Source organism: Zingiber officinale, chromosome 2A, assembly GCF_018446385.1.
Source record: "Zingiber officinale cultivar Zhangliang chromosome 2A, Zo_v1.1, whole genome shotgun sequence".
Lineage (NCBI taxonomy): Eukaryota > Viridiplantae > Streptophyta > Magnoliopsida > Zingiberales > Zingiberaceae > Zingiber > Zingiber officinale.
The window spans coordinates 78,141,047-78,167,810 of NC_055988.1; the positions used below are offsets into that span (position 1 = coordinate 78,141,047).

The 26,764-nt window shown below is 38.7% G+C and overlaps 3 protein-coding genes across 3 annotated transcripts; all 3 read left to right on the forward strand.

The window, feature by feature from the left end:
• The first annotated feature begins 1,417 nt into the window (after positions 1–1,417).
• Positions 1,418–8,957, forward strand: LOC122041281 (putative MYST-like histone acetyltransferase 1). Its single transcript, XM_042600920.1, has 9 exons — positions 1,418–1,720; positions 2,925–3,013; positions 3,210–3,269; positions 3,808–4,020; positions 5,540–5,608; positions 6,006–6,167; positions 7,444–7,537; positions 8,125–8,267; positions 8,571–8,957. Exons 1-9 carry the CDS (start codon positions 1,453–1,455, stop codon positions 8,772–8,774), a joined length of 1,302 nt encoding a protein of 433 aa, XP_042456854.1. The 5' UTR covers positions 1,418–1,452; the 3' UTR covers positions 8,775–8,957.
• Positions 8,958–11,592: 2,635 nt separating this feature from the next.
• LOC122041280 (sulfate transporter 1.2-like) lies at positions 11,593–14,642 on the forward strand. The gene is made up of 13 exons (XM_042600919.1): positions 11,593–11,882; positions 11,957–12,005; positions 12,082–12,289; positions 12,442–12,616; positions 12,696–12,761; positions 12,837–12,950; positions 13,029–13,145; positions 13,230–13,356; positions 13,460–13,746; positions 13,822–14,012; positions 14,090–14,175; positions 14,260–14,336; positions 14,420–14,642. Exons 1-13 carry the CDS (start codon positions 11,610–11,612, stop codon positions 14,561–14,563), a joined length of 1,914 nt encoding a protein of 637 aa, XP_042456853.1. The 5' UTR covers positions 11,593–11,609; the 3' UTR covers positions 14,564–14,642.
• Positions 14,643–18,242: 3,600 nt separating this feature from the next.
• LOC122041283 (non-specific lipid transfer protein GPI-anchored 31-like) lies at positions 18,243–24,939 on the forward strand. The gene is made up of 4 exons (XM_042600921.1): positions 18,243–18,796; positions 18,925–18,957; positions 19,090–19,122; positions 24,590–24,939. Exons 1-4 carry the CDS (start codon positions 18,460–18,462, stop codon positions 24,742–24,744), a joined length of 558 nt encoding a protein of 185 aa, XP_042456855.1. The 5' UTR covers positions 18,243–18,459; the 3' UTR covers positions 24,745–24,939.
• The last annotated feature ends 1,825 nt before the right edge of the window (positions 24,940–26,764 follow it).

Here is a 26,764-nt window from a genome sequence, read left to right on the forward strand (position 1 = left end):
TCGATGGACACTGGGGACGTGACACTCTCTGTTGTCTTCGACAGGTGATGTGGATCTCCGACGAACCTGCAAAGAAGCCGAGCCGGGAGGGGTTTCCCGGCGACGACCCTCCGACGCTCAAGTCAGGCAGTGAAGAAGAAGTAGAGTAACGCTATTGTGGCTACAGTGATGAGAATCGCATACCTCCGTCGAAATCTGAGGGTCCTTATATAGGACCCCGGGGGAGGCGCGGGGCACGCTTCTCGATGCGTGCACGCTTCCCCAAACATACCTCAGTAGGGTTGTGTCAGAAAAGCATGTTTGACGCCATTCCACAATCGCCCGAGCATATCCCTGATGTGACAGTGGAAACTTCCACCTTATGATACTCTGTCCTCTCCGGCCGCCGACCATGCTGTTTGTCGGCGGCAGGTGTCTCGAGGATGATTGTTACTAGCAGTCCCTTTGCGCCTCTTGCCTATTCCCGGTCCGAGCGGACCATTCACTCGGCGCTTATGGCCTCCGGGAATGCGCATACCTCGGACCGGGGGAAGCTCTGCTCATGTGCTACGATGGGAGTGCGCCTTATTATCCTGTGACTCGGCTGAGCGGCTTGTCCGCTCGGCCCAGATACTCTTTTACCTTGAGCATCGGAAACCCGACCCCTGGTCGGGCTGTCTTTCGTCCGGCCTGGGAGTCTCCTGCCCGGATGTTCGGTCGGCCGAATGCTCGGTCGGCTGGCTAGTCCGCTCGGCACGACCTTGGGGTTGACCTTCTTGACCATTGACCTCCACGTGTCGTTGACCTCCCGCCAACAAGGGCCCCCGTCCTTACCATCGGATCATAAATAATGATATTAAGGTGAATATATGAATATACAAAAATAGATAAGATAAAAAGATATAAGTATAGAAGATAACACCTATTGAAAAAATTTTAAAAGATACATTTAAGATGATATAAATATATATTTTAATAATCAATAAATATTTAATTAGATGATGTGAAATTAAGATAAATATATATATTAAATAAGAAAGAAAAATAGTTAGTAATAATAAAATAAAATAAAATAAAATTTATTTAAAATAGAGTATGAAATAGAGTTTAAAAACATCCATATAGTTAACTATTTTATATATAATAATTTTAACTAAATTAGAACAATTTTATAATAGCTAAAACAATAATTTTGTCTAATATGATGTTATAACGTTAGGGGCATGGTTGGTACAAATAATAATAAGGGCGTCTTTTCGGTAAATAAAAATAAATTAAATAATATGTTTTTGATAATTTTTCCAATTTTTCGGCCTTTTTCATAATAGAAATGCGTAAATCTGAATGATTGTTGCGTTGGGCCACACTTGTTGTTTCCTTGGAGGCCCATTTACAATAAGGAGGCCCTTTTCGGCCCATAGTTATCGCTCTACCTTAACCCGAAAAAATGGGCGTTGTGGTTCAGGTTCCCTAATGGGCTCGATGACAGAGGCGGAGAACGGGGCGGCGGCGGCAGCGCCGGCGGCCAACGGCGGCGCTGCTCCTCCCGCGTCCGAAGGTGAAAAGAACCCACCGAAGAGGGGGAGGCTGGCGATGTCCGGGGGGACGCCGCTCGAAGTGGGGACGCGGGTGATGTGCCGGTGGCGGGATCAGAAGCCTCACCCCGTCAAGGTCATCGAGCGTCGGAAGATCCCGTTTGGAGGTCCCAATGACTACGAGTACTATGTTCACTACACCGAGTGTATGTTCTTCCAGCTTTTAGATTTTTGGCCATATTGGCGTTGGGTTGCGTTTAGGATTATGGCCAACATTAGGGTTTGTGCCCAGCTTATTTCTTTTAGCAAAGTTGAGTTTTTCTGAAGTTTTTTCGAAGTGGGAATGGGGAAACAAGATTTATTCCAGTACTTTGGCATATTTGCTAAGTGAGGGCGTTAGTGCTTAAATTTATGGCGTTTCGATTTTGATATGCAATGGAGGTCTTGAACGCAAATATTTACATATTCTAGCATGTTTATGTGGAGACGTATCTGTTAGGTATGAGCGTTAGTGTTTAAATCTCGGATGTTTCAATTCTCATACATAATGGAGATCTTTTGAATGCAAATATTTACTGATTCCAGCCGATTTTTCTGTAGCTTCCTTCAATTTAAACTATAGAGCAAATGCAATCTATTGCATATGGAATTTGACACTCTGTTTAAAGGAAAGATGATCAGAAATGTGTCAACTTACTCTAGTTATTTCATCTCAGAGTTAAAAAAAATCTGGATGTGCCATGAAAAAGAAATCTTTTTGGAAAAATTAACATTCTCTGTATATCAGTTAAGTCTCTTTTCTCTAGTTGTGCTTGTGAGAGTTCTTTATTTTTAGGCAAGTGCTTTTCCATGTTTTAAATTAAACACATAGGTTGTTGGATTTTATCATACTTAGTCTGAACTTGGATAATTGCATTAGTCCTTAGAAAAGATGAGAAACCTCCTCAAGAATTTGTTGACCTTGTTTGGCTTTGATTTCTCAGACATGGATTAATTGATCATGTGAATGATGGTTGAATATTCAAAGTTGAGTTGGGAATGACTTGAAGAAGTTTGGTGGCCATCAAATATTCAAATTGGATGGACTTCAAAATTTGTCATTTTAAGATATTTTAAGTTTATTTTGTGCATTATGATTTTATGATAAACATATCTAGGGACAAATTTAATTTGTAGGTTATTTTAAAATTAGATTATGCTTTTTGGATATAATTTTTGGTTTCAACGTGAATCTCACGTCATCAGCACTTCATTGTAACACCTTCTCTACAAGCATCATTTGTGATATCCTCAGATGTCAGTATTCTAGTTTCTATGAATAACTAACTTGCTGATTACCTTACCTGTTTACTTTTTCTTTTTGTGTGTGCGCAAATAACTAATGCCCTTTGGAGGTATTTCTTTTGCCAGTTAATAGGAGACTTGATGAATGGGTTAAACTTGAGCAACTTGATCTTGATACTGCAGAGGCTGATGTCGATGAGAAGGTGGAAGACAAGGTACTTCTCATAGTTTACTTTGCAGATGAGTATATGCCATAGGTATTTATTTTCTTGGATATAATATATTGAGTTGGGGGAGGATTGTGTATCAAATGAATTCAATCTTGAAGTTTGTGTATATATTGCAATCCAGCATGCACATCTAATAGTTATATATGAATTGTGTTCAATTTCCCTACACAATTCTTTTCAGGTAACAAGTTTGAAAATGACTCGACATCAGAAAAGAAAGATTGATGAAACACATGTTGAGGTACTCCTAAATCCTTTTAGTTACATCCTGGTCAAACTGCACTTTTCTACTGCTCTGAAATCCTTCTAGTTACATTCTGGTTAGACTGCACTTTTCTACTCATTAAAAACTACACTGAAAACTTGGCAATTCCGAAATCTTTACATGATGATCTTGTTGCATGTTCTTGTTTGTTTTATTTTTCCATTTTGTGGGTCTGGACAATCACATACCGGCGATATGCTAAGGTCTAATTTGGTATTCTGCAATGTGGAACTCACAATATAGCAATATATTAACAGTCAATTTTTTTTCTTTCTTGTAATTTGTCTTGTCATTATGACTCCAAATTTCTTATAAGATTTAAATATCAAATTGCTTTCACTTTTATTAGATATGAGTTTTATTGTGGTATGACATGTGTGAGAGAGAGAAAAAAAATGCTGATTATGTTAAATATATCAAAATAGAAAAAAGTACCACTTTCAACCGATTGGACACTAGGATGATGGATCTAACGGAAGTCTCCTTCACTTTTGTTAATTTTTCATTGGCTCAGCATGGTCACGAGGAGCTTGATGCTGCTAGTTTACGAGAACACGAGGAGTTCACAAAAGTGAAAAACATTGCAAAAATAGAACTTGGAAGATATGAGATTGATACATGGTACTTTTCTCCTTTTCCACCAGAGTATAGTGACTCTCCAAAACTGTATTTTTGTGAGTTCTGCCTCAATTTTATGAAACGCAAAGAGCAGCTTCAAAGGCATATGGTGAGCTACATCTGACCTTCTGATTGGTCCTCCTATTAAATTTAGTTTTGTGCACTGTTTACATATGAGCCATTGAAGTACATGTTTGCCCACTTTTATAGGTTTTCCCTACAATTATTGTTACATTGGAAATATTACAATTTAATAATTCTGGTCTTTTTTTCTCAGTACTATGTGTAGTTTGGGATGCCTAGCTTGAATGGAACATTTTGTTCCTACATGATGCTGAAAAGTTATTGCATGTGATTTTCTGTGTTTCTGTTAATCGGTGTATTTCTTATCAGTAAACTAGTTGATAAGTTTTTTGGACTGTGTGCATAATTGTGATTATAAATTTATAGATCAAAAATAATATTGACAAGAATAGATGTTCTCTTGGCCTGTGTATTTCAACTGGTATACTTATATTTTTTCGGACTAAAACTTTTGTATTCTATAAGTTTTATCAGGTTGAGTAGGTTTTTTTTTGTATGCTTTCAGCCTGCGTCTGCAAAAGGATTCATAAGTGATTTAGTTTGCCAAATAAGTGCTGGTATCAAAGTATCCTAAAACTAAAAGGATTACTGGAATCTGCTAGTGCATATTTCTCTATGGAAAGCGGAACTCTTGTGGTTTAGACGGTTTGTATGTTAGGTTTTTTGCCTAACAGATGTGAAGTAAAGAAGGTATAAAAAGACCAAAATAGGCATTTGTGTGCACATAATACATGTGATTGATCCTACTTGGTTTACTTTGTAGTAGTAGAGAGTAGAATTAGTTTATTAGCCATTTTGGTAAGTTTTGCATGGACTCATCTATGTAGCTCATTCACTACAGATACAAATTCTTTAGAATTTGTTAGCTGTTCACCTATACAAATAATTTGGCTAATAAGAAGACTAGTAAAAGAATTGGTGACTAATTGATTGTTTGTATTAATTTACTCTGAATGTTTTCTGAGTTATTCTCTTTAACTCTATATGGATTTTTTCCTTCCCTATTTTGGTGTTTGGTATCATACTCTAATGGAATCAAAGTTTCATGAAAAAGACAGATGAATTTAGTTTTGTGTTAAGGGGGTTAATCACTTACCTATAGCAGAACAGAAGAGTCCTATGTAACTTACATTATCTTAAGCTTAACAAATGCAGACTGTTAGCAAGGTAATGGGTTGGTCTTTGTTACAGATTAATATTTATAATCCAAAATTTTGGTTGTCATAAAATATCTTCACTAAGCTGTTTCTAGGGTGTATTTGAAGTTAGATAATCTTTTTCTTGTTGCTTGTCCAACCAATAATGAATGCTTGATTATGTTTGCTTTCAGTCTAGCTGGCAATGTGACTAGTGAGATCTACTAAAGTTTATGCTAGTGTGCAACCATGAGCCAGCTTTTTGACTTGCAAAAGCATTGTTATTCTTCCTGGTTCACACACACACACTTCTGTTGTCTTATCTGTATATGTATGTGTATATAAAATTTCCTTTTATCTGTTCTGATATTTCTTTGCTTTCTCAACATGCTCTCTTATACTTTGTAGAGAAAATGTGACCTTAAGCACCCTCCTGGTGATGAGATATACAGAAGTGGCACCCTTTCTATGTTTGAGGTGATCTTCATATTCTCATTCCTTACCTGAATTATTTCCTTCAGACTAGATTAAAATACATACTTTCTCATGAGAAATTTTAAGATCATGACAAGCTAGTTAATGTTAAGCAGCTTTTTATAGTTACTGGGTTAACTGAGATCTATGGTTAATGGATCTACAAAATGTCCTAAAGCTTTGTGTGGCTTCCATTCTATGGTTCTTCCTTTTTGTTGATGCCATTACCACTCCCTTTGGCCCTATCTACTAATTTGGTGCTTCAAACACAACCAATTGTCTCATAGAATTCAGTTGAATCATTTTCCAGAAATTTTCCCTTGTTCAATCGACTTTATCTCTGTTGATTACCACTGTTTGTGAACTATATTTTATTGCTCTAATAGAAGCTTTCCCACAGGTTGATGGCAAGAAGAACAAGGTTTATGGGCAGAATCTTTGCTATTTGGCTAAATTGTTTCTTGATCACAAGACCCTTTACTATGATGTTGATCTATTTCTATTTTATATTCTTTGTGAATGTGATGATCGAGGATGCCACATGGTTGGTTATTTCTCAAAGGTAAAACCTTGATATTTTTTTAGCCCTTGTGCCCTTCTTACAAATCTCTCTGATTTTTTTTTTTGACATGAAATGAGCTGTCTTGTGTCATTGGATTTACTAATTCATCAGCTTGCATGATTTTATTTATTTTATCTAATATTGTTTTCTTAGTTTCTAACTCAGATTCTTGATTACTCTATCAGAATTATCAACACCATGGGCAAAGAATATTATCCATCTTACAGTTTCCTGGTCCTGTTTGTGTTTTCTTTTCTTGTTTTATTGCTGATATTATGCATTGAGGGTTTAATTTTATAATACAATTATATTTCTTCTCTTTATTCAGTTTTTGGTTACAAGTCAACTTTGGTTTGGATTTTTTTTTTTTCTCATTCTGTTAAAGCCATGGACAATGAGTTACAAATTTGAAGTATTTAGCTAACCTTCCACAAACATTCCTTGTGTCTTTCTTCCATTTAACTTAAGCTGGCTTATGTCATCCATCCCCTTTGTATGTGACTTTTTTTAGCCGGAGTCCTGTTCCATGCCATGTTTGAATGATGTTTAGGAATTATCAGAGAATGATCTCCATCTCTAGTTGATTTTCTAACCAGTTAATTAGTCAATATTGTTTTATAAATTGTCTTTGAATACCAAGTTGCTCCTAGAAATTGATTAGCTTACAACTGTCACAAGCTGATTAGCTAATGTCCTTAAAACTTACTCAATAGTTAGCACTCAGCCCCATTCTAAATAATAATTGTAATTAGAATTAGGTAGATTCACGAATAGAAGAATTCCAGCTGTTGTTGTACATAATCATGCTTATAAAAAAATAATTCCTTTCATGATGCACCTTCCAATTTGATGTTGAGGACTTGGAGGATCACATGAGAGAGTTGGTGTTCAGTCTCTCCCTCTACAATTAATATTCCAGGTGGATAATTTTGTTGACTCTTTGATAAAAGAATTTATATTAGAAGTTATGCAAAGAATTATATATATATATATATATCTTGAAACTTGATATGCTGCACCCTAGTTGTGCGCGACTGAGGGGCAGCCCCCTACGTGGTCCCCTGCCACGTGGGCTCCTGTCCCTCAGTCGCGCATGCCTGCCGCGTACGACTGGGGTGCAGTATAACTCTTCTCTCTCTCTCTCTCTCTCTCTCTCTATATATATATATATATATATACACACACTACTTTTTCTTCCTTACTGCAGTATAATTCTCCTCCGTTTATTCCATGTCTGATTCAGTATTGATGATGCTTTCTTTACATTGTTATGCAGGAAAAACATTCAGAGGAGGCTTACAATTTAGCATGCATTCTCACTCTTCCTCCTTATCAGAGGAAAGGATATGGGAAATTTCTAATTGCTTTCTGTAATCTTCTTACCTTATCATTTGTGTGAATCCTTGATTTTATTGTTCGAAACTATTCTCTTTCTGTACTGATTTCTGGTGATTCATAGTAAAAACACGGTATCATATCTTATAAATTTTTTTAATATATTTCACTACTCCAGTCATTCAGCATCCTTGAGATCCAATGGAAGCGCTGCTTGCTATGATAGTTTTCTGGAGAAAAATCATGACTGTCATTTGGAATATGCCATTTATTACGGTTGCATGTTAGTTTTTCTTCAACAACGGTTTGCTATACCTATATCAATAGTTAAAATAATTCAAGTTATTTAGATCTTGACATTAGCGCAATTGGCATGCTGTTTGCTTTGTTGGTTATTTCATGTTTCTTTCTCTAAGTTTAGATGATCAGTTATATAGTAGTTTGGATTAGGGAACACTTATTTCACTACAGGATGATTATTTAGACAGTATTCACTTCTATGAAACCTCAAGTCTTAACCACAGTAAAAAAATCTAGTTTGGCATTAAGTGTGTTGTAGCTATTGCTATATTTTTCGATATCAATCATGATTTTCCTAATCAAAGTTTGTGAACTTGAGCAGCCTATGAACTTTCAAAAAAGGAGGGTAAAGTTGGAACCCCAGAGAGACCGTTGTCCGATCTTGGCCTATTAAGTTATAGAGGGTACTGGACTAGAGTTCTTCTGGACATATTAAAAAAGCACAAGGGCAACATCTCCATCAAGGTAATGGTCGCTGCCCAACTGTTTTCCTCTCGTAATGTTATTCTCTAATTTTGTACATGGTTTTCGTCTCAGCCGTGTGACAAATGAATCAGTCTGAGCAAAGTCTTAGTTGCTATTTTCATATGACACAACACAGTGATGAACTGATGAGCGAACTACTTTTTTATGAAAACAAGGGAATTGTATCATTTAACGAGGATAATTCTAATGGGTGATCACCACAATGTTTTCTCGTCGGTTACTTTAGGGTCACAGCTAATCATGTCTGAACTGTCTATCTAATGTAACTTGATTTGTCAACAGGAACTCAGTGACATGACTGCCATAAAACCTGATGACATTCTAAGCACTTTGCAAACACTCGACTTGATACAATACAGGAAGGGCCAGCATGTCATCTGCGCCGACCCGAAGGTCTTGGATCGTCACCTCAAGGCTGCTGGACGAGGAGGTTTGGAGGTGGATGCTACTAAATTGATCTGGACTCCTTACAAAGAACAAGGTTAGTGTTATTGTATGTAAGTAAACATCAGGAGTTGTAGATTCTGTTAGCACCAAAGATTGATTATGGTGTGTGTATTATCTCTCAGAACTTAACCTGTTGTCTTTTCTCCACTAAAATTTAGCATTTTTAGTAAAAAAAAATTAGGAAAAAATATTTTGTTCTCGAAGGTTGATTTATTTTTGAAATGCGCTTTACAGTCTTGAAATTTTCAGTATATTTTAAGAGTTTCCAAAAGGCTGCTCAAATCGGCAAGCCCGAAATCATGGGCAGGCAGTCGCGAAATATTAAAACACATAAAAAAGAAATTTTATTGGTAATTTAGAAGAAAAAAATGAAGATTTTTTACTTGTCTAATTAATTATTCAAAACATAAAAGGGCCTTTTTATTGATATCTCCAACGTTCTCATTGATGATAATTATTCTTCTTCCATTTTATTTTACTTTAGTTGTTTCCTCGCCTTCCCTCGTCTGCTGTCCCTACCTACGAAGCCGTTGACTATTCGCAAAACGTTGACTTCTTTATTCGTTTCCTGTTCTCGATCACCGGAGCTAATCTCATTAGATTTGTTTTTGAAAGGCCCACTTGAGTTTCGGAATTTCGTATCATAAGTTCATATTTTTCAAAAAGTGCACTTCCTTTTGTAAAATATCATCATTCTTATTAAAATAAAATTAAAAAAAATCTTTCCCATATGATCCGGCGGCCCCGTGATCAGCGCGCAGCCACAGTGTAGGACGTGAGATTTTGAGGCTTGAAAACATAAAACATGATGCCCTCAAAGTTTAATGTTCATATATTTTTTTTCAATATAAATATAATAATATTTGAAATATGAAATCTAGAAATAAAATATAGATAAAATATATTATCAAAAATAATATCGTAAGCAAATATTAAAAAAAATAAAAAAATCTAAACAAAATATAAAATCTATGTTTCCCATTTTTTGAATTAAAAGTATTGATTAAATTTACATAATTCAATTTTTTTCAATAATTTTTTTCTCAATTGATAATATAGCTAACTCATTTAGTCTTTCTTACGATTAGTTGATCGAAGATAAGTTTTAATCAACTTCAACTTAAAAAAAATCTTTTCGATAGATACAACTGTAACTGTCTTTTCGATAGATACAACTGTAACTGGTATAGTCAGCAAAACTCGATAAGCGATGTAGCCATTTGAATAACAACCATCCATTATTTTCAAATAATTACCAATCGCTCTTTTTGCTTCTCTAGGTAATAAGTGTCTTAATAACTTTAATTCTAGAAATAAATATGATTCATCAACATCGGAATGTCCATCATGTGTTGATGAATTTTGAAGATTGATACATGAGCTCAAGAGAGCATCATCATCAATAGACTATAACTTCTCCAAACTAAATAAAAATTCAAAAAAAATTTTATACTTTTTGAAATTGTTCAAATCGAATTTGAAGTGAAGAATGAGCTTGATGAATTATAAATATGAAGTAATTAACTCAAAAAGTTTCTTTAGGAGATTAAGATACCTTTTCAATATTTATCTCATCAAATTACTTTTTTTCTTAATCATGCGCTTTTCTTGGAAAATAAGTTTAATTCCTATTTCACTTGCGATATGTTCAACTACAACCAAGCTTTGATCAAATCTAGATTTTCTAAACTCTTGGAGAAAAGAAATAAGCTTCTCCTTCTCTTCAGCGTATAAATGTTTGATGATTTATTGATTTCTTCTCTCCTCAGCGTATAAATGTTTGATGATTTATTGATTTCTTCTCTCTTATTCGTTTGATGATTTATTGATTTCTTCTCTCTTATTCAATATTTTTTGAATCTGTCAATTTCTTTTCTACACGTTTAAAATTAAGATAGAATATTTTTTAGGATACAAATTAAGATATGACTTATTTATTAACTATTTCTTATGGACTTCTTAAAAATGGACTCATGAACCTATCAAATTAATAAGTTTTTTAAAAAAATTTGATGCCCCAAATATTTTTGGGCCTGAGGCACTTGCCTCACTTATTATACTATAAGTCCGACCTTGGTCTAGCAGCCAAGTCGATCTATCATCGCCACGTGGTTAGGCGGTCAACTGGCTAGGAGGCAACGCGGTCAGACAACCAAGAGACTAAGCCAATCACACGGCCAGGCCACTAGGTGGCCAGTGGCCAAGCCAACCATGTGATCAAACTGTTATATATTTATAATTTTGATACCTTGCATATCGTTATACGAGCAACCATGAGCGACAATCTATATGGATATCTGACACGCCTAAACTTAAATTTTTTTTAATCTTTTTCTTCCTTTTTTTTCGTGTAAATTTATTTTTACTCTTTCTCTTATTACGCTTTTCCTCTTTCCTAAAATGGAAAAAATGAAAGGATGTGCCATATATATATATAATAGGCTTTGTCTTTTTTTTTACCCGAGTCTAAAAGAGCAAGCTTGTTCTTTTCATAATAGCCGTCAGAAGTGCCTTTGTCTGTGGAAAACAGAAACCGTAGATCGTTTGACCACTCACAACCATTCATGTCCTTTTTCCTATTTAGAAAGACAGATTGAAAGGAACATGAGAGATTCATAAGATTGCAGAGCAAATCTTTCTCTCTGGTAGTGGCGTTGGTTGTAGTCAAATTATTCCCTTCACCTGCTTTAAACTCATCAACCATCAAGTGTCCTCGTGACGATCAACTGAATAAAACAGTGCCTGTTCACCTTTTCTATTCTTTTATCAAATCCCGAATGTGGTTGGATTGTGATCCATGTTCAGAATTGCCATGATGATGAACTCCCTATAAAATGATCTCCTAGCAACGCACTTCATTGAAGGAACAAGGAGATGGACATGGCCAACCTTTCGGGCTCACCCGTGCACAAGGTTGGATTCCCCCCGAGAAGGAACTTTGCGAGAGGTTTAACCGACGGCTTGAAAGAGACCTTCTTTGCCGACGATCCATTACGGCCTTACAAGGATCAACCGCGGTCGAAGAAGCTCTTGTTGGGGCTTAGATTTCTGTTTCCGGTTCTCGAATGGGGAAGGGACTATGACTTGAGCAAGTTCAAACGGGACATTGTTGCTGGACTTACAATTGCAAGTCTCTGCATCCCTCAGGTATATATTTAGGCATCGACCGGAAACTCGATGTTGTTCGGTTAGGCTACTGATTTGGGGTTTTATGAATTTAGGATATCGGGTATGCAAAACTCGCAAACATGGAGCCAAAATATGGACTGTGTAAGCTGAATTCAAATGTTCCTTGGTCTCGATCGGTCCTTAATTCGATAACATTGGCAATCGTTCTTTGTTGTAGATTCGAGTTTTGTTCCACCTCTAGTTTATGCAGTGATGGGCAGCTCGAGGGACATTGCGATCGGACCAGTAGCAGTCGTGTCACTCTTACTCGGGACCCTTCTTCGAGCAGAAGTTGATCCGGTGAACAATGTCGAGGAGTATCAGAGGCTAGCATTCACTGCAACCTTCTTTGCTGGTGTCACTCAGGCAGCACTGGGATTCTTAAGGTATCATTTTAGTACTAAGACATGTCTCAAGTGATAGTAAGATCTATTGTACGCAGCTTTACCTTATATTACTTCCGTGACTCTTTTGTTAGTACTAAGGACAGTAAGGTTTCAAAATTGTTCAACTCACATGCTTCAAATGTGTGTTTCAGATTAGGCTTCCTGATCGAGTTCCTTTCTCATGCTACCATTGTCGGATTCATGGGGGGTGCCGCTGTTACGATAGCCCTTCAGCAGCTCAAAGGATTTCTAGGCATAGACAAGTTCACCCAGCAGACCGATATAGTTTCGGTTATGAAGTCTGTGTTTCACTCGGCTAGCCATGGGGTAAAGTTACTAATTCTCTCTTACTTTGGCCGAGATTTCTCGATCGAACTTGTTCTTCAAATTGTGAATCTTTTTGCAGTGGAATTGGCAGACAATACTGATAGGCTCATCCTTCTCGGCTCTCCTTCTCGTGGCTCGATACATTGTATGAACTTCTTGTTGCTCGGCCTGAGTAAGATTCAATTTTGACTCGGTTAGTGATAAAACGAACTCATTGCAGGGAAAGAAGAAAAGGAACCTTTTCTGGGTTCCTGCTGTCGCACCATTAGCTTCTGTTGTTTTGGCCACTTCTTTCGTCTACATCACTCGCGCCGATGAGCACGGTGTGAAAATTGTAAGTAGTTAGATCATGATTCTCTGATTCGATAATTCTTCGGTTATTTCTATACTTAAAGAATCATTGAACTAAAAGGTGAGAAACATAGACAAGGGGATCAACCCGCCGTCGGCTCATCAGATACATTTCACTGGTCCATTTGCCGCGAAAGGACTAAGAATCGGGATGGTAGCAGGAGTAGTAGCTTTGACAGTAAGTATCGAAAGAAACACCATTTCATTCGTAAAACGGATGTCGGTTTGTCTATCTGTTTAATTGATTTCTGAATTTTATCAGGAAGCGGTCGCGATCGGTAGAACATTTGCCGCAATGAAGGATTACCAATTGGATGGAAACAAGGAAATGGTGGCACTAGGAACCATGAACGTGGTTGGCTCCATGACATCTTGCTATGTGTCTACCGGTATAGGATTGAACACATATAGTATCGTAACAAAAGAACCGCCAAATTTAAATTTGAAATGAACATAATTTTTTTTTTCAATCTTCTTTTCAATTTTTCACAGGTTCCTTTTCGCGCTCAGCGGTGAATTTTATGGCTGGCTGCCAGACATCAGTTTCGAATGTGGTTATGTCGGTAGTAGTGATGCTAACCTTGCTGATCCTCACACCTCTCTTCAAATACACCCCGAATGCCATCCTTTCCGCCATCATAATCTCGGCCGTGATTGGTTTGATCGACTATGAGGCAGCATTTCTCATTTGGAAGGTAGACAAATTCGACTTCATTGCATGCGTCGGAGCTTTCTTCGGTGTCGTCTTCATTTCAGTTGAGATAGGCCTCTTAGTCGCGGTAAGAATCTACATATCGACCGGCTTCCAAAGAGGTTAATTTCTTTGTTACCAGCTAAACCAAGTTTATTGTTAGATCTCAATTTCACTTGCGAAGATCCTTCTGCAAGTGACAAGGCCAAGGACTGCTTTGTTAGGGAATATTCCCGGAACTAGTATATATCGAAATATCGAACAATATCCCGAGGCAACAAGGGTTCCAGGGGCTCTCATTGTGAGAGTTGATTCTGCTATTTACTTCACAAATTCAAATTATGCCAAAGAAAGGTACTTCATTTTAGTTTTTGTATTTTTTTTTGCCTCCAATTTTGGTGATCTCTTTGAGTTTCAATGTCGAACTACAGGATCCTTAGATGGTTGAGAGACGAAGAGGAGCAACTAAAAGAAAACCGTCTACCGAAAATCAATCTACTGATTGTCGACATGTCGCGTAATAAGCCACACACATCTCTCTAAATTGTTCTACTTTAGTTGGATCGAGTATAGTGACAATTCTTATTGATACTTACTACAGCTGTGACGGATATCGACACCAGTGGTATTCATGCCTTGGAAGAGTTGTATAGGAGCCTCAAAAAGCGCAAAGTCCAGGTTAACTATGTCTAGAGCTAGCTAAAGTATCGAAAACTCAAAGTTAGTGTTGAATGTAGTGTTTTTTTTTTTTTATTCTTTAGCTTGTTCTTGCGAATCCCGGGCCGGCGGTGATCGAGAAGCTCCAATTGGCCAAGTTCATCGAGTTGATAGGGCAGGAGAAGATCTTCCTCACAGTCGGAGAAGCGGTGATGGCTTATGCACCGAACACCATCGAAGAGGCATGAATTCAAAGAGAAGAATGCGGGTACTAAGACGAGTTTTATGCGATTGTAGTTTGTTAAAATAGACTTAAAGGATCTTGATCGAAAGACTTATTAAAGTACGAAAGCTAGAATTTTTTTTAAGAAAATAATACGTTTGGTTTGTCTCATTTTCATTTTCTGAAAAATGCATGTTTTTTATTTTTTAGAAAATGACTTTTCCGTGTTTTTCGTTTTCTTAAAAAACACTCTCTCATTTTCTTAAAAATAAACTTGGAAAACGCAAACTAAACGCGTTTTCCATTTTATCAAAAAATAAAAATAGAAAACAACATGAAAAACGTAAACCAAATGCCTCCTAAATTTCTATTCTAGGAGTGATAAACTCATACCAACTAGTTAAGATTTTTCTTATTAGTTTTTTTTTTTTGTATAATAGAATAATAAATTATAGAAGAGATTCTTATCCAATAAATTAATAGAAAAATCTAAAAAAAAAATAATACGAACAAAAACAACAAAAATCTGGAAGCTACAATAATGCACTTATGGTTGTCTTTACATTGTGGACTAAAGTTTTACTCAATTTGCAACAAAATAATGGATTGAAAAAAACATTTTTATTACGTGAACTCTGTATATCGTTTTCTTGTATTTTTTTTATTATATGTTCTAATAGAACATTATATAGCTGGAAGCATATCATTTTTTTTTATCATATTGTAATAATATAAGATGATAAATAAAAGGAATAAGTTGTCGGTGGAATAAAATTTAATCTTATTTTAATTTTTGAAATATATCCTGATACGGCTATAAAAGTGGACCCTAAAACAGTGTTGGAAGAAATAATACATTGTCTAGATTTTTTTTTGGAGCTTAGTTAAATAGCTTGTCAATAGGACCGATTTTTGCTAATTACTGAGTGTAGACCGAGTTCTGTATTCAAGTAGCAATGTCCGAGCAGACTTAATGGTCGGACGGACAAATAATAGATTGACCGATCGGGAAGAGTGCAGAGTGGCCGACCAGGCAGTTAGGCTGAGCGGGTGAGCGACCAACCCCGCGCCCGAGTCGTACAACAGAGAGGCCAACCGAACTAGAGGTCGGTCGGGAGAGTAGACAGGCCGAGCTATAGGTTAGTCGGGAAATAAGACAGGCCGAGCTAGAGGCCAGTCGGGCAATCAGACATGCCGATCGATAGGCTGGTCGGGCGAAGCAGACAGACAGGCCAAGTGAGCGATGCCGGTCGGGTGAGCTGGTGCCGGCCGAGCAATGATGTTGAGCGTGCGAGCGGAGAGGCTAATCGAGCAGACGAGGAGCCCGATCAGGCAGACAAAGAAGTCGACCGAGCGGATGAGGAGACCGACTAGGAGAGCGGATGCAGAGATTGAGCGAGCTGACCGAGGCCTGCGATTGACACAGTTTTCTTGAAATAGATTCGCCCCACCTCTGGTAGTGCTTCGAGGTTTACTGGGGTCTTCTGTTTCTAGGATACAACGGTTAACCGTGATTCCACCAAGCACTGGTGGTCATAGCGAACTGAATGGTACCTAACTGCTATCACGTGCACTCCGCCGAGCAGGAGTTGCACGACAGAGGAAGAGGGAACGCAGGCGAAGAGCTTCTGCTACTTTTCAGTGTGTCTGTAAACATATGATCACAACCTTCTTATATAGGAGCTCAGATCAATGGCTGCGTTAATGATCGATTAATGACCATTACTTGCCGAGCAGTGAAATGTCCATCGTTTCACTCGTTATCAATCAACCGTTTCGATTCTGCATTAATCTCGAATTTAATGCATCTGTTACATAGCAGCAAACGATGTACATGGTAAAATGTTAGTTGTTCCACTTGGGTAAATTTTGCCCCGATCGGTCCGGCATTCGGCTCGCGCAGGTTATGCCCGCACACGAGTCAACATGGTTCAATGCAATCCGAGCCTTAGATTTACACACCCCTCGCGGCCTCGCCCTCCGGGCACCCACGCGTGAGAGAGAGTCTCCCCATGTATTTGTTCACATCCTCAATGCATATGAATCAATATAAACCAACCAATATGCCAAGAAACTCCTAATGTGAGACTAAAATCTCATTCACAATGGAACTTTTATCCTTTTCCATCTCTTTTCCATTCACATATATTCAACAAACAGGTCATAAGGTGAAAGACCGACTAGCATGGCAATCAAAGTTAAGAAGTGGTCAATCTTCAGAGTCACCAATTGAGCTAGGGACACACCCGAATGGGCCATAAGGAGACCCTCGAGTGGCTGGTCGAACCTTGGGGTGGCCCGTTCAAGTCTTGGATGGTTGATCGGATGGTCGATCGGGCTTCAAGACTTTAGGGTGTAATAATCAGGGGAAAACCTAGCCAATCGGGCCTTCCGACCAGCCGATCAAACTTACGGCCCGATTAGGCATATGACGTCCTTAATGCGAGCTAAAGGGCCGAATGAAGACCGACTCACTTAGCCCGTCCGACAAGCCTAAGCGGGTGACGTTCTTGAGTAATGGTCGGCCGGTCTAGTGTGGCCCCAAGGACCAATGGCTTTGTACTCTCTTTTGGAAGTTTGTTTCATGAGAGACAAGGAATATCTTGCAAATAAATCGCGCCTTCGAAGTTTCCATCGTATCATATCACAGGGATTTATGGATCTCTTTAAGGAAAGATGTCAAAATCACTTTATGATCTATTCTTTCTTAGGAGTGCTTTGAAAAATGCGCAAATATTTTGAGATATGTGCATAGATATAACAGTGACACTATAAGAAGGGGTCTTCATCTATAGGCAATGATATGTGATATTCTATAATTTTACACGCTTATTTGCTACTATTCGTCTTCATTATTTCCTCTTCACAAATTGATCACTAACTTGAGCGTCAGATGATCAACATCGAAGACCCCTTTCCTGGTCCGTCACTAATACTCTCTATATTATAGGATAGTACCGAATCTTAATTTAGTCAACGATAAAGTCACATTTTTCAACTAACCATTTTCATTACTTTCAGAAAGGATCCTATTCTATATTTAAAAATCAAATGATATTCTAGACTTATTTTATAAACTATAAAATAGATATAATATTTAAAATTATAAAGTAGGGAAAGAAATAAATAAATAAGAATAAAAATCAAAGAGTCAATATTATCATAAAAACACTCATATTTATTAATCAAAAGTATTTTATTTATTTTAGTGTTAATTAAATTAAAATTAAACGATAAATTGTCTTAAAAATTTCAAACATAATTTAAACTTTATCTTTCGTTTATATATAAAAAAATATTTATTTTTACTCCCTAATTAAATATAATGGATATCAATTTATTTAATTATATTTATTTTTATATGTACGAAAAATCTAAAAGGAGTTATAATTTTTTTTTATATTCAGTATCATTTAAAAAAATAGTATATTAATTAATATGATTCTCAGATTCTAATTAAATGTATTAAATTTAAGAAGAATTATATGTTATTTTAGATTATCTAATTATTTTTCAATTTTTTATATGTACATACAAATTAGTATGTATTGAACCGAGTGTGGGAGCATGACTTCATGTCTTGTTATCGGGAGTTTTGAATAATTTTCCTTTAATTAAAATTATTATTCAACGGTTTTAACTAAAGCGTATTGTTTTAGATTTTCACCCAAGAAATAAATTATGGCAAAAAGATAAAGGAATCTTCCTCTCACTTCCCCATTTTCCCAAGCAGTCGACCGACCAGTGGTCCAGCTCTCTCCCCAGCCCACATCCACCAGCCCACCGCCGTCGCCGCTACCTGCACTCATCATTCCGACAGGTCACCTCCATCTACAAGACCCTCCCATTTTCTCCATTCCACACTGCACTTCTCCTTTCCGATCAAATCCCCCCTCCAGTTGCAACCTCTCCACAAAAAAAATGTCATTTTCCCTGCCCCTCCTGCTCCTCCTCTGCTTCAACTCCGGCGTTCACGTCAGCCAAGCTGCTCCTCCCGTTGCCGCTCCATCGCCCTCCCTCGACTGCTCCTCCGAGGTCATCAACCTCATTGGCTGCCTCTCCTTCGTCTCCAACGGCAGCACCGCTGCCAAGCCGGACGCCCAGTGCTGCTCCGGCCTCAGAAAGGTGATCAAGGAGGCCGCCTCCTGCCTCTGCTACCTATCCAGCCAAGGCCAAGCCTTCAATGTCAACGTCACCAAGGCCCTCACCCTGCCCTCCGCCTGCGGCGTCTCCACCCCTTCAGCTTCCAACTGCAACAGTATGCTCTTCTCCCTTACTCAAAACTCCTCCTTTTCCCCCCCATATTTGTAGCTTTCTCCTCCTCCTCTTCCTCCTTCTTCTTCTTGTTCATGTTGAGAGAGTTGTGTATTGGGTTTTGCTTTGCAGTTTCCATTGCCGGTGCACCTGGCGCTGCTCCTGGTAAGTTACAATGCTCGAGGTCATATTTTACAGAAAATTTCCATTAATTTTCCTCCATTTTTCCCGCTTTCTCCTCTTCTTCCTCCTCCTTGTTCATGTTGAGAGAGTTGTGTTTTGGGGTTTGCTTTGCAGTTTCCATTGCCGGTGCTCCTGCTGGTGCTCCAGGTATGTTACTCAATTACAATGCCTGAGATCATATTTGAAAGTAAATTTCCATTATTTTTTTCCCTGAGATTGAGCAGAAAAACTTGTTTCTTGGAATTGTGTGAGTGATAGATAGCTAATCACTAAGAAGTAGAGTAATTGGAGTAGCTAGTGTATTTGAAACCAGACTCGTGCAGACTGGTTAAGTGGCTTGATCTCGAGCTACTGGTGCAGACTTTTGCACTGAGTCGAACCCCGAATGAATGAAACGGTTAAGTCGATTGAATTGGATAGCCTTTATGCCAAGGACTATGGAGTAAGAGGCATCGTCTTGGAGTAGCAAATGGCTTGTTGGGTCTTTTTCTTAACCAAGGGGCAAAGGACATGTGCCTGCCCTACAAAATAAGTTGTTTTTTTTTATGGAAAGATAAATGTAGATATAAAAGAGGCAAAGTGTACAAAGTTGGCCAAGGATAGCTACTCATGTCTGATAAAGTAACAAATCTGAGTAGATCCCAAGACTGGTTGACATGTACATGTATTTTTCTAAAAAATCAGCTTGACATTGAAATTCACACCCTCAAACATGTTTCGGTTCCTTACCGTCCATACATAGTGGATCATGGATGACATAGCAAGGTATTGAGCCTTCATCGAGCTATTGGTCTCTCGATAGTACTTCTTGAAGACTCTGAGCATTCGCCAATATGTGAACATCTCATGATAATTCTCCTCCACAACTCCCTAATTGGTTGACATCTAAAAAAACATGCTCCTATGTTTCCACCACCAATCTGCAGAAGGTGCACCTCCTGCCCTCAAGGTACTCCTACCTGTCTCTAGTGGGCAGCATCCTGTGTGTCAGTATCCATAATGTATGGCTTGGTTGCAGATAGCTCTTTCAGATAGTGCTCACCCATGCCTTCCTCATGCCCACATCCCTTAAGTGGTCATGAGCTTTTTGCACTCCCCCTTCCCTTGGTTGAACCATGATGCCAACTTCTTTGCTGGAGCTTCTGAGGTGCTAACTGTAGTCAAAATGTTGTCCCTAAGCTGTAGTAACTTCTTGATCAGCGGAGAGTCCATGTACTTGGTTTGTCATTCCCATATATCCACATGCATGAGGTAAGTGTGATGAACCCATCTGATCCATAGTGTGTCCTGCTTCTCTTGAATTCGCCATAGTACCTTGGCTGAGAACACAAGATTCAATGCTTTCAAATCCCTCAATCTTAGACCTCCCAGTTGTTCAATCATTTGATAACCAGAGTCATTCTTTGATAAATGATCACTATGAGTCAGACTCAATAGAATTTGATCAATCCTTTTTTCTTTTTTGGACGTTAAGGTGGAGAACTGAACCAAGAATTCTCTTTCTTCATCATCAACCAAATCACTGTTCGCGACCCAGGATTTTATTTTCTCATCAATCCAATCACCGTTCACCCCTTTTCTCCGCCTTGGGTTTGCACAACTTTGCCCATGCTATTAGAGGGTGCTTGATTGCCCACATGTAACCCTTCAAGAGGCTATAGATATGGTCAATAACACTGCATGACAGCGACAGAATGGACTTCCAAAAGCACTCTACTTCCTGCCGCACTGAGGTGATAAGTTGTTCTTTTCCTGCATATGATAGGGTGTTCTTTGGCCCAGAAAGAATCCTTGGGTGGGATGTAATATGCTATCCGTAACTTTGCTGAGGTCAAGGGGGTCCCAAAGTATCTAAAAGGTATGTTGCCTTACTAAAAGCTCGTGATGGTCAAAATTCGGCTTTTCCACTCTTGCCATGTAGATACAGGATTTTACTAGATTTGCATAAAGGTTGGTCATTTCTCCAAATGATGCCAAGCATGTGGCCAAGATGGTGACTGAAGGTATATGTCCTCTGGCTAGCAGTAACAGATCGTCTGCATAAGCTAAGTGGGCAATTCTGAGATGCTCACACTTTGAGTGAGAGTGAAAATCAGACAGTATGGTGTGTTATTGTAGTAGTCATGTTATATACTCCATCAGATGCCAAAAGATAGACAGATAATGGGCCCCCTTGCCTAAGACCTTTGGTTTCTCAAAAATACCCATAAATGCCACTGATTCTGTTTGAAAACTGAAGAGATGACGTGCTGACAACGATGGCTTGGTTGTTGACTGGGAGAAGACTTTTTACTCCATGGAGAGGCTTCCTTTCAATCTTGCGTACACTGAGACAAGGGGAGTCCTTGGCGAAGGTCCTTCGACGCTCAAGTTAGAATAAATTCCGGACGGGTGAATGAAGAACAGTAGAGAACGTGCATGTGAGCGTACGCTTGAGATGTTCAGAGAGCAGACCTTGCCAACAGAGAGAACCCTTTTTATATACCACCTCTCATAACCTCCGTAATCATGATGTGGCGAAGAATGTCAGACGTTGTCGAGTTACGGAAAGGGTACAATCTGTGCAATAATTTTCTGAGGAATCTTCCCTTATCCACATGTGTACCTCCTTTGTCGTTTATATCTTATGCCATTGACAAGGTGATTAAAGGAATATGTTGTTATATGTGGTCAGCTGATGAGAAACATAATAATCCTTGAAGAAAGTTCCAGAAGAATATTCTCTGACATATTGTTGTTATTCTGATAGGTTGTTAGGATTCTCTCCTCATATTTTCTATTGAGTATATATCTTGGTCGGCCGTCTTTATGCATGTCCTTACATTAAATTGCTTGGTCAAGTGCTGCATGGTGTTAGCCATCCATTCGGAGAATAATATAATACCTTGGACATGTTGGAAGTCTATTTGAGAAGCAATATAATAACCTGTGCATGCTGGAAATCCATTTGATAACTTGTGTGTGTTGGGAATCCATCCGGGCAGCAATATGAAGCTAAGTGCCTTACGTCCGATCGGCCTTTTGTCCGACCGTAGAGAAATGAAGCTGCCCAGAGAAATGAAGCTGTGTTATGAGAGGTTTGATCGATACTTTAAGCCGAAGTGCCTTAGGCTCGGTCGGCCTTTTGTTCGGCCGAGTGTATAATAATTTGTAGGTAAAGTGAACCTAGAATTCTGACTGAATCTTTAAAGAAAGTTACCTTACATTTGTGCATATAAGAGACGGTTATGGAGCCATATAAACTCGTCCAGTTCTATTACCGAACGGCTACACAAGCATATTGTCGGGTGGAAACCCATAGGGATGACCCATAATAAGGTCGACCAGGCATGTGTCGAGAGGCTCGTACAGAGTAAGGAATTTGACCTTTCCCTTGACCGGACCTATGGTCGATCGATTGCGAGGTGGGCCAGGCACCCCCTAAACTCGGTCAGCTATTGAATGACCAGACGTGCCAGCTTCCCAATTCAAGAGTAAAGCATTAAACCCCTATGTCCGATCGGCTTAAGGGCCGGTCGGCTCTATTCCGAACGACTTGTAATTCGGTTAGGTTGGCACTGCGAGCCTTAGCGCTGGGCGAATAACAAAGCTGGTTGGGGAATGTTTGAACGCCATGTCCCCTTACTTGACTTTGACTGCCACGTCCCCTTGACTTTGACTGCCATGTCTTGTCCTGGGTTTGCTCGTTACATCCCGTATCAGCCACCATTAATTGCCAAGGAAAATGATGTAGTAGTGATGCACTCTCTGATCTATGAAATATATATCTCCGAGAACTACAAGAAGACATCTTGATTAAGGAAATCCTAGTCTACAGAGTTAAACACCTTTTGGAGGTCCACCTTCAAAATGCATCTTGGGGATAGCCTCTTTCTGTTGTAGTTCCTCAGTAGCTCTTGAGCTAAGTGGATGTTATCCATTATGGTTGTGCCCTTTACAAATGCAATTTGAGCTGGGTGAAGGAGGTGGTCTGCTTCATCTGCCAAATGTGCTGCTAGTAGCTTAGAGATCACTTTGTAGTAGACAGTGGAATACGAGATTGGCCTATAATCATTTATTTTGCTTGCATGGGCTGATTTTGGCATCAGGGATATGATTAAGAGTGTGATTCCATTGTTTGAGCAGCCGCCCGTTGGTAAAAAACTAATACAGCAGCAATAAACTCAGCCTTGATGGTGCTTCAGGCATGCTGGAAATTTTTTGACCCATACCCATCACGTCTTGGAACCTTTTGATCGCCAATATTAAAAAGAGCCTTTTTGATTTCCTCCTCTGTTGGAATTATAATAAGGCTGGATTGTTGCTTAGTTGTGAGGAGCCTCCCATACTGCATACAAGACATCTGGATAGGGGTTTTTTCGATTGGTACACCTAGCTGAAACTGGAAATGATCTGTGAACTCCTTCATTACTTGAGCGAAAGCAGTGTTTACTTCACCATTATTTTTCTCCACAGTCATTATTTTCCTCTTCTTATTATTTCTCTTCACCGGGGAGTGGAAAAAGGCAGTGTTCCTATCCACCTCTTTGAAATATTTGTACTTGGCATGCTGCAGGTAGAAGAGATATTCAACCTCAGTAAACCTGATGGCTACTCTCTGCAATTCTTTGTATTTGACCTCCTGTTAGCCCAGCCTCCTGCAAGTTCTCCAATTGGCACCTTCCTCTAGCAGCTTTCTCACTAATGTGATGAAAATGTTGCTTATTGAGTTGCTTTAGATCTCTCTTCAATAGATTGAGCTTTAGCTTAAGTCTGCACTGTGCTGTGTGGTCCAGCTCATTTGCTTGCTCCCAACCTCTATCCACCAGCCGATTTAAGTCTTCATGAGTAGTCCACATGTTGTAAAACTTGTAAGGTTTTTTGATGTGGGTCCTCTCCTCTAGGATGGAGACAATGCAGGTTGGTTGATTAGAAAGGCATCTGGGAGCTTTGAACTCAGCCATGCTTAGCTGAAGTAATAAGTTAACCTTCGAAGTGCCAACTATGAAGGGGCCTTTGTATGGAATGGTGTGAAAACTTCCTTAATAGTTGCAGGATCTAGTTTTGATGTAATCTTGGTTGTTCACGTGAAGGTTCCCCCTAGCAGCTACAAGATCCAACTATGATTTAGTCCGGATCATTCATTAAGCTATAGACCGAGATTAAATAAGTTGGATCTTCCAAATGATTGAGATTTAAATCAAAATTGGGTTTTGTGGCGGTATAGAAGGGTCTTCATACGATTTTTGCATGAAGTCTCCTTGGCATTTCAAACTATGAATGTACGTATAGCGTTGCTAAACTAGCCTATATAATTGTGTAACTAAATGTAGATAAAGCCAATCATCGGACTCCTATGAACAAAGAATTCTGAGTTCAGGCTCCTCTAATCGAAAATGTCTAAGCTAGACTGATCAGTCAATTGTATAAAGATACTCTCCTTAGTCCATCAAACTGTTTCGTGAACTGAAAACTCGATAAATCAAAATTGTGCTGAAGTTAACAAAGTAGATGTTTACTAGAGCTTGATTTCAGTGTTTGTTCCTTGTATTGATCATTTCATCCACAGAGAGCAACTTAACCTTCAGTAAAAGCTATTGAGAAAACACTTAAGAGTTCCTCTCTCATGCTGCAGCTTTGCCCCCTTCACGCGGTGCGCCTTCCTCGGTCTCCACCGGAGTACCATCATCGTCTCCGACCAATTCGACTGCGGCAGCACTCCCAGCTCCTTCCTTCGAGTTCCTCAGCTGTTTTGCAGTGTTTCTATGGTTGTACTACCAGTCTCACTAATTTGCATCATGCTCTTCATGTTGCTTCCGTCCCACTCGAGATACCTGTGGCTTTTGTTCCTATGTGCTGAACTTCTGTGCTTAGTTTGAGTTTAATTTGCTGTTTGGTTCTTGTTGGCTGCAGTTGAAAATTGTTTTTGCACCCATTTGCAAGTTGCTCACTTTATCAATAGATCTTTTATCATCGCCTTTTACATTTTTGCCAGCTTTTGGGTAGGCTGATCAATTCTGATAGATCGGTCGGACCATTCAAGTCAAGTAAGTCGAAACATTTGCAGTGTGTCTAGGGTTTTGTCCTCCTTTGTAAAATCTTAAACTACTGCTGAAGTTGAGTATGTTTGCGCTCGATTTCTAGCAGACATAATAACATTAGTGAAGGAGAATAATCGATCAAGTTTTGAAGATGCTCTAGTGCAAGTCTAGAGCTGAGAGGTCGATAAAAATATGCCCGTGAATTGTGGACGGTGAGGATGATCATGGTGCTACGATCCTAGAGCTAATGGGAGGATAGCGAGAAAGATTTCGACAAGATAAAGTAGTTCTTATGTTTGATAGGAATGCGTGGTCGAGGACTTACCGTTGCAATCACACAACCAATCGCATCCCACCACGTAGCTGCCTAAACTAAGCCCTATATCTCATCCGACGGCCTCCAAGGGAATAAGAAATTGATAAGCTTGTAATTAACCAAACGACTTCTCAACCAATATAGATCTACCACGTGTCTCGGACACTGCAACCGGTCAATAGCTTCCCGGACAGCTGCCAGTGTCGTCTCGATCTAAGGGTACATGGCGACAACAGATTGGTCGAAGCGGGAGAAACACGGTTTATATAATAGCTATCCGCAACCTTCCATTGCTTCATTATCTCGGCCGTGATAGGTTTGATCCACTACAAAGTTGACATTCTCATTTGGAAGGTCAACAAATTTGACTTCATAGCATGTGTTGGTGCTCTCCTCGGCGCAGTCGGTTGGAAATGGGAATAAAAATGAAAATAGAAATAAAAAAAAAATGAAAATGGAAATAAAGAGAAGGATAGAAAGAATAGAGAGAATTTTATTATGTATGAAAATTTTAATTTCACGTTAGAAGTTTCAAGATAAGGTTATTGGTTTATATTATTACATATGTTATGAATAAATATAAGAGGAGAGATTCTTTCTTTCATGCGTGAGTATGCAGTGGGGGGATACAAATTCAGGATTCAAATTGTATTGAATAAAATTGACTTATGTGTAAGTACGACCTACTTATGTTGAATGTCAAACTGATCGAGATAAAATTTATCTAAGTAAAACGACTAATATTTTACCACATGAATATTTTTTGCTACTGCTCAAGTGTGATAACAGAAGCATTAATTAGAAGAGAATGATTAAGGAGATGTGGGAGTCCCTGGACAAGAAGTACAAGACGGAGGATACATGGGTTAAAAAGTTCATCGTGGATCGATTCCTAAATTATAAGATAGTTGACTCTAAAATGGTAATTAGCCAAGTCCAAGAGCTTCAGATGATCCAGCACGAGATTCACTAAGAGGGCATAATTCTGAATGAAACATTCCAGATGACTTCTATCATTGAGAAGCTATCACCCGACTAGAAGGACTTCAAAAACTATTTAAAGCAAAAGTGGAAGGAGATGAAGGTGGAAGAACTCATTGTTAGACTTTGAATTGAGAAAGATAACAAGAGTTTTGAGAGAAAGTTGTTCTCTCAGATTAGTGTGAAAGCCAACGTACACTGTAAAAATATTTGGGTTTACCAATGGAATATTCCATCGGAAATCCATTGGTATATTCGTTTATCGATGGCGTCCCAACAGAAAATCATTTGTCGGAAGATAATTGGTCAAAAATGGTTTTTTCAATGGAAATTAAACTTTTGTCGTTATAATTTCCAATTCAATACATATTCCGTCAGCAAATTCAAAAAAATATTTGTTGATGGAAACAGTGTTTATGTCAGTATACACCATCGGGAACACTATTCCTAGACAAGCTTTTCTATCGGTAAT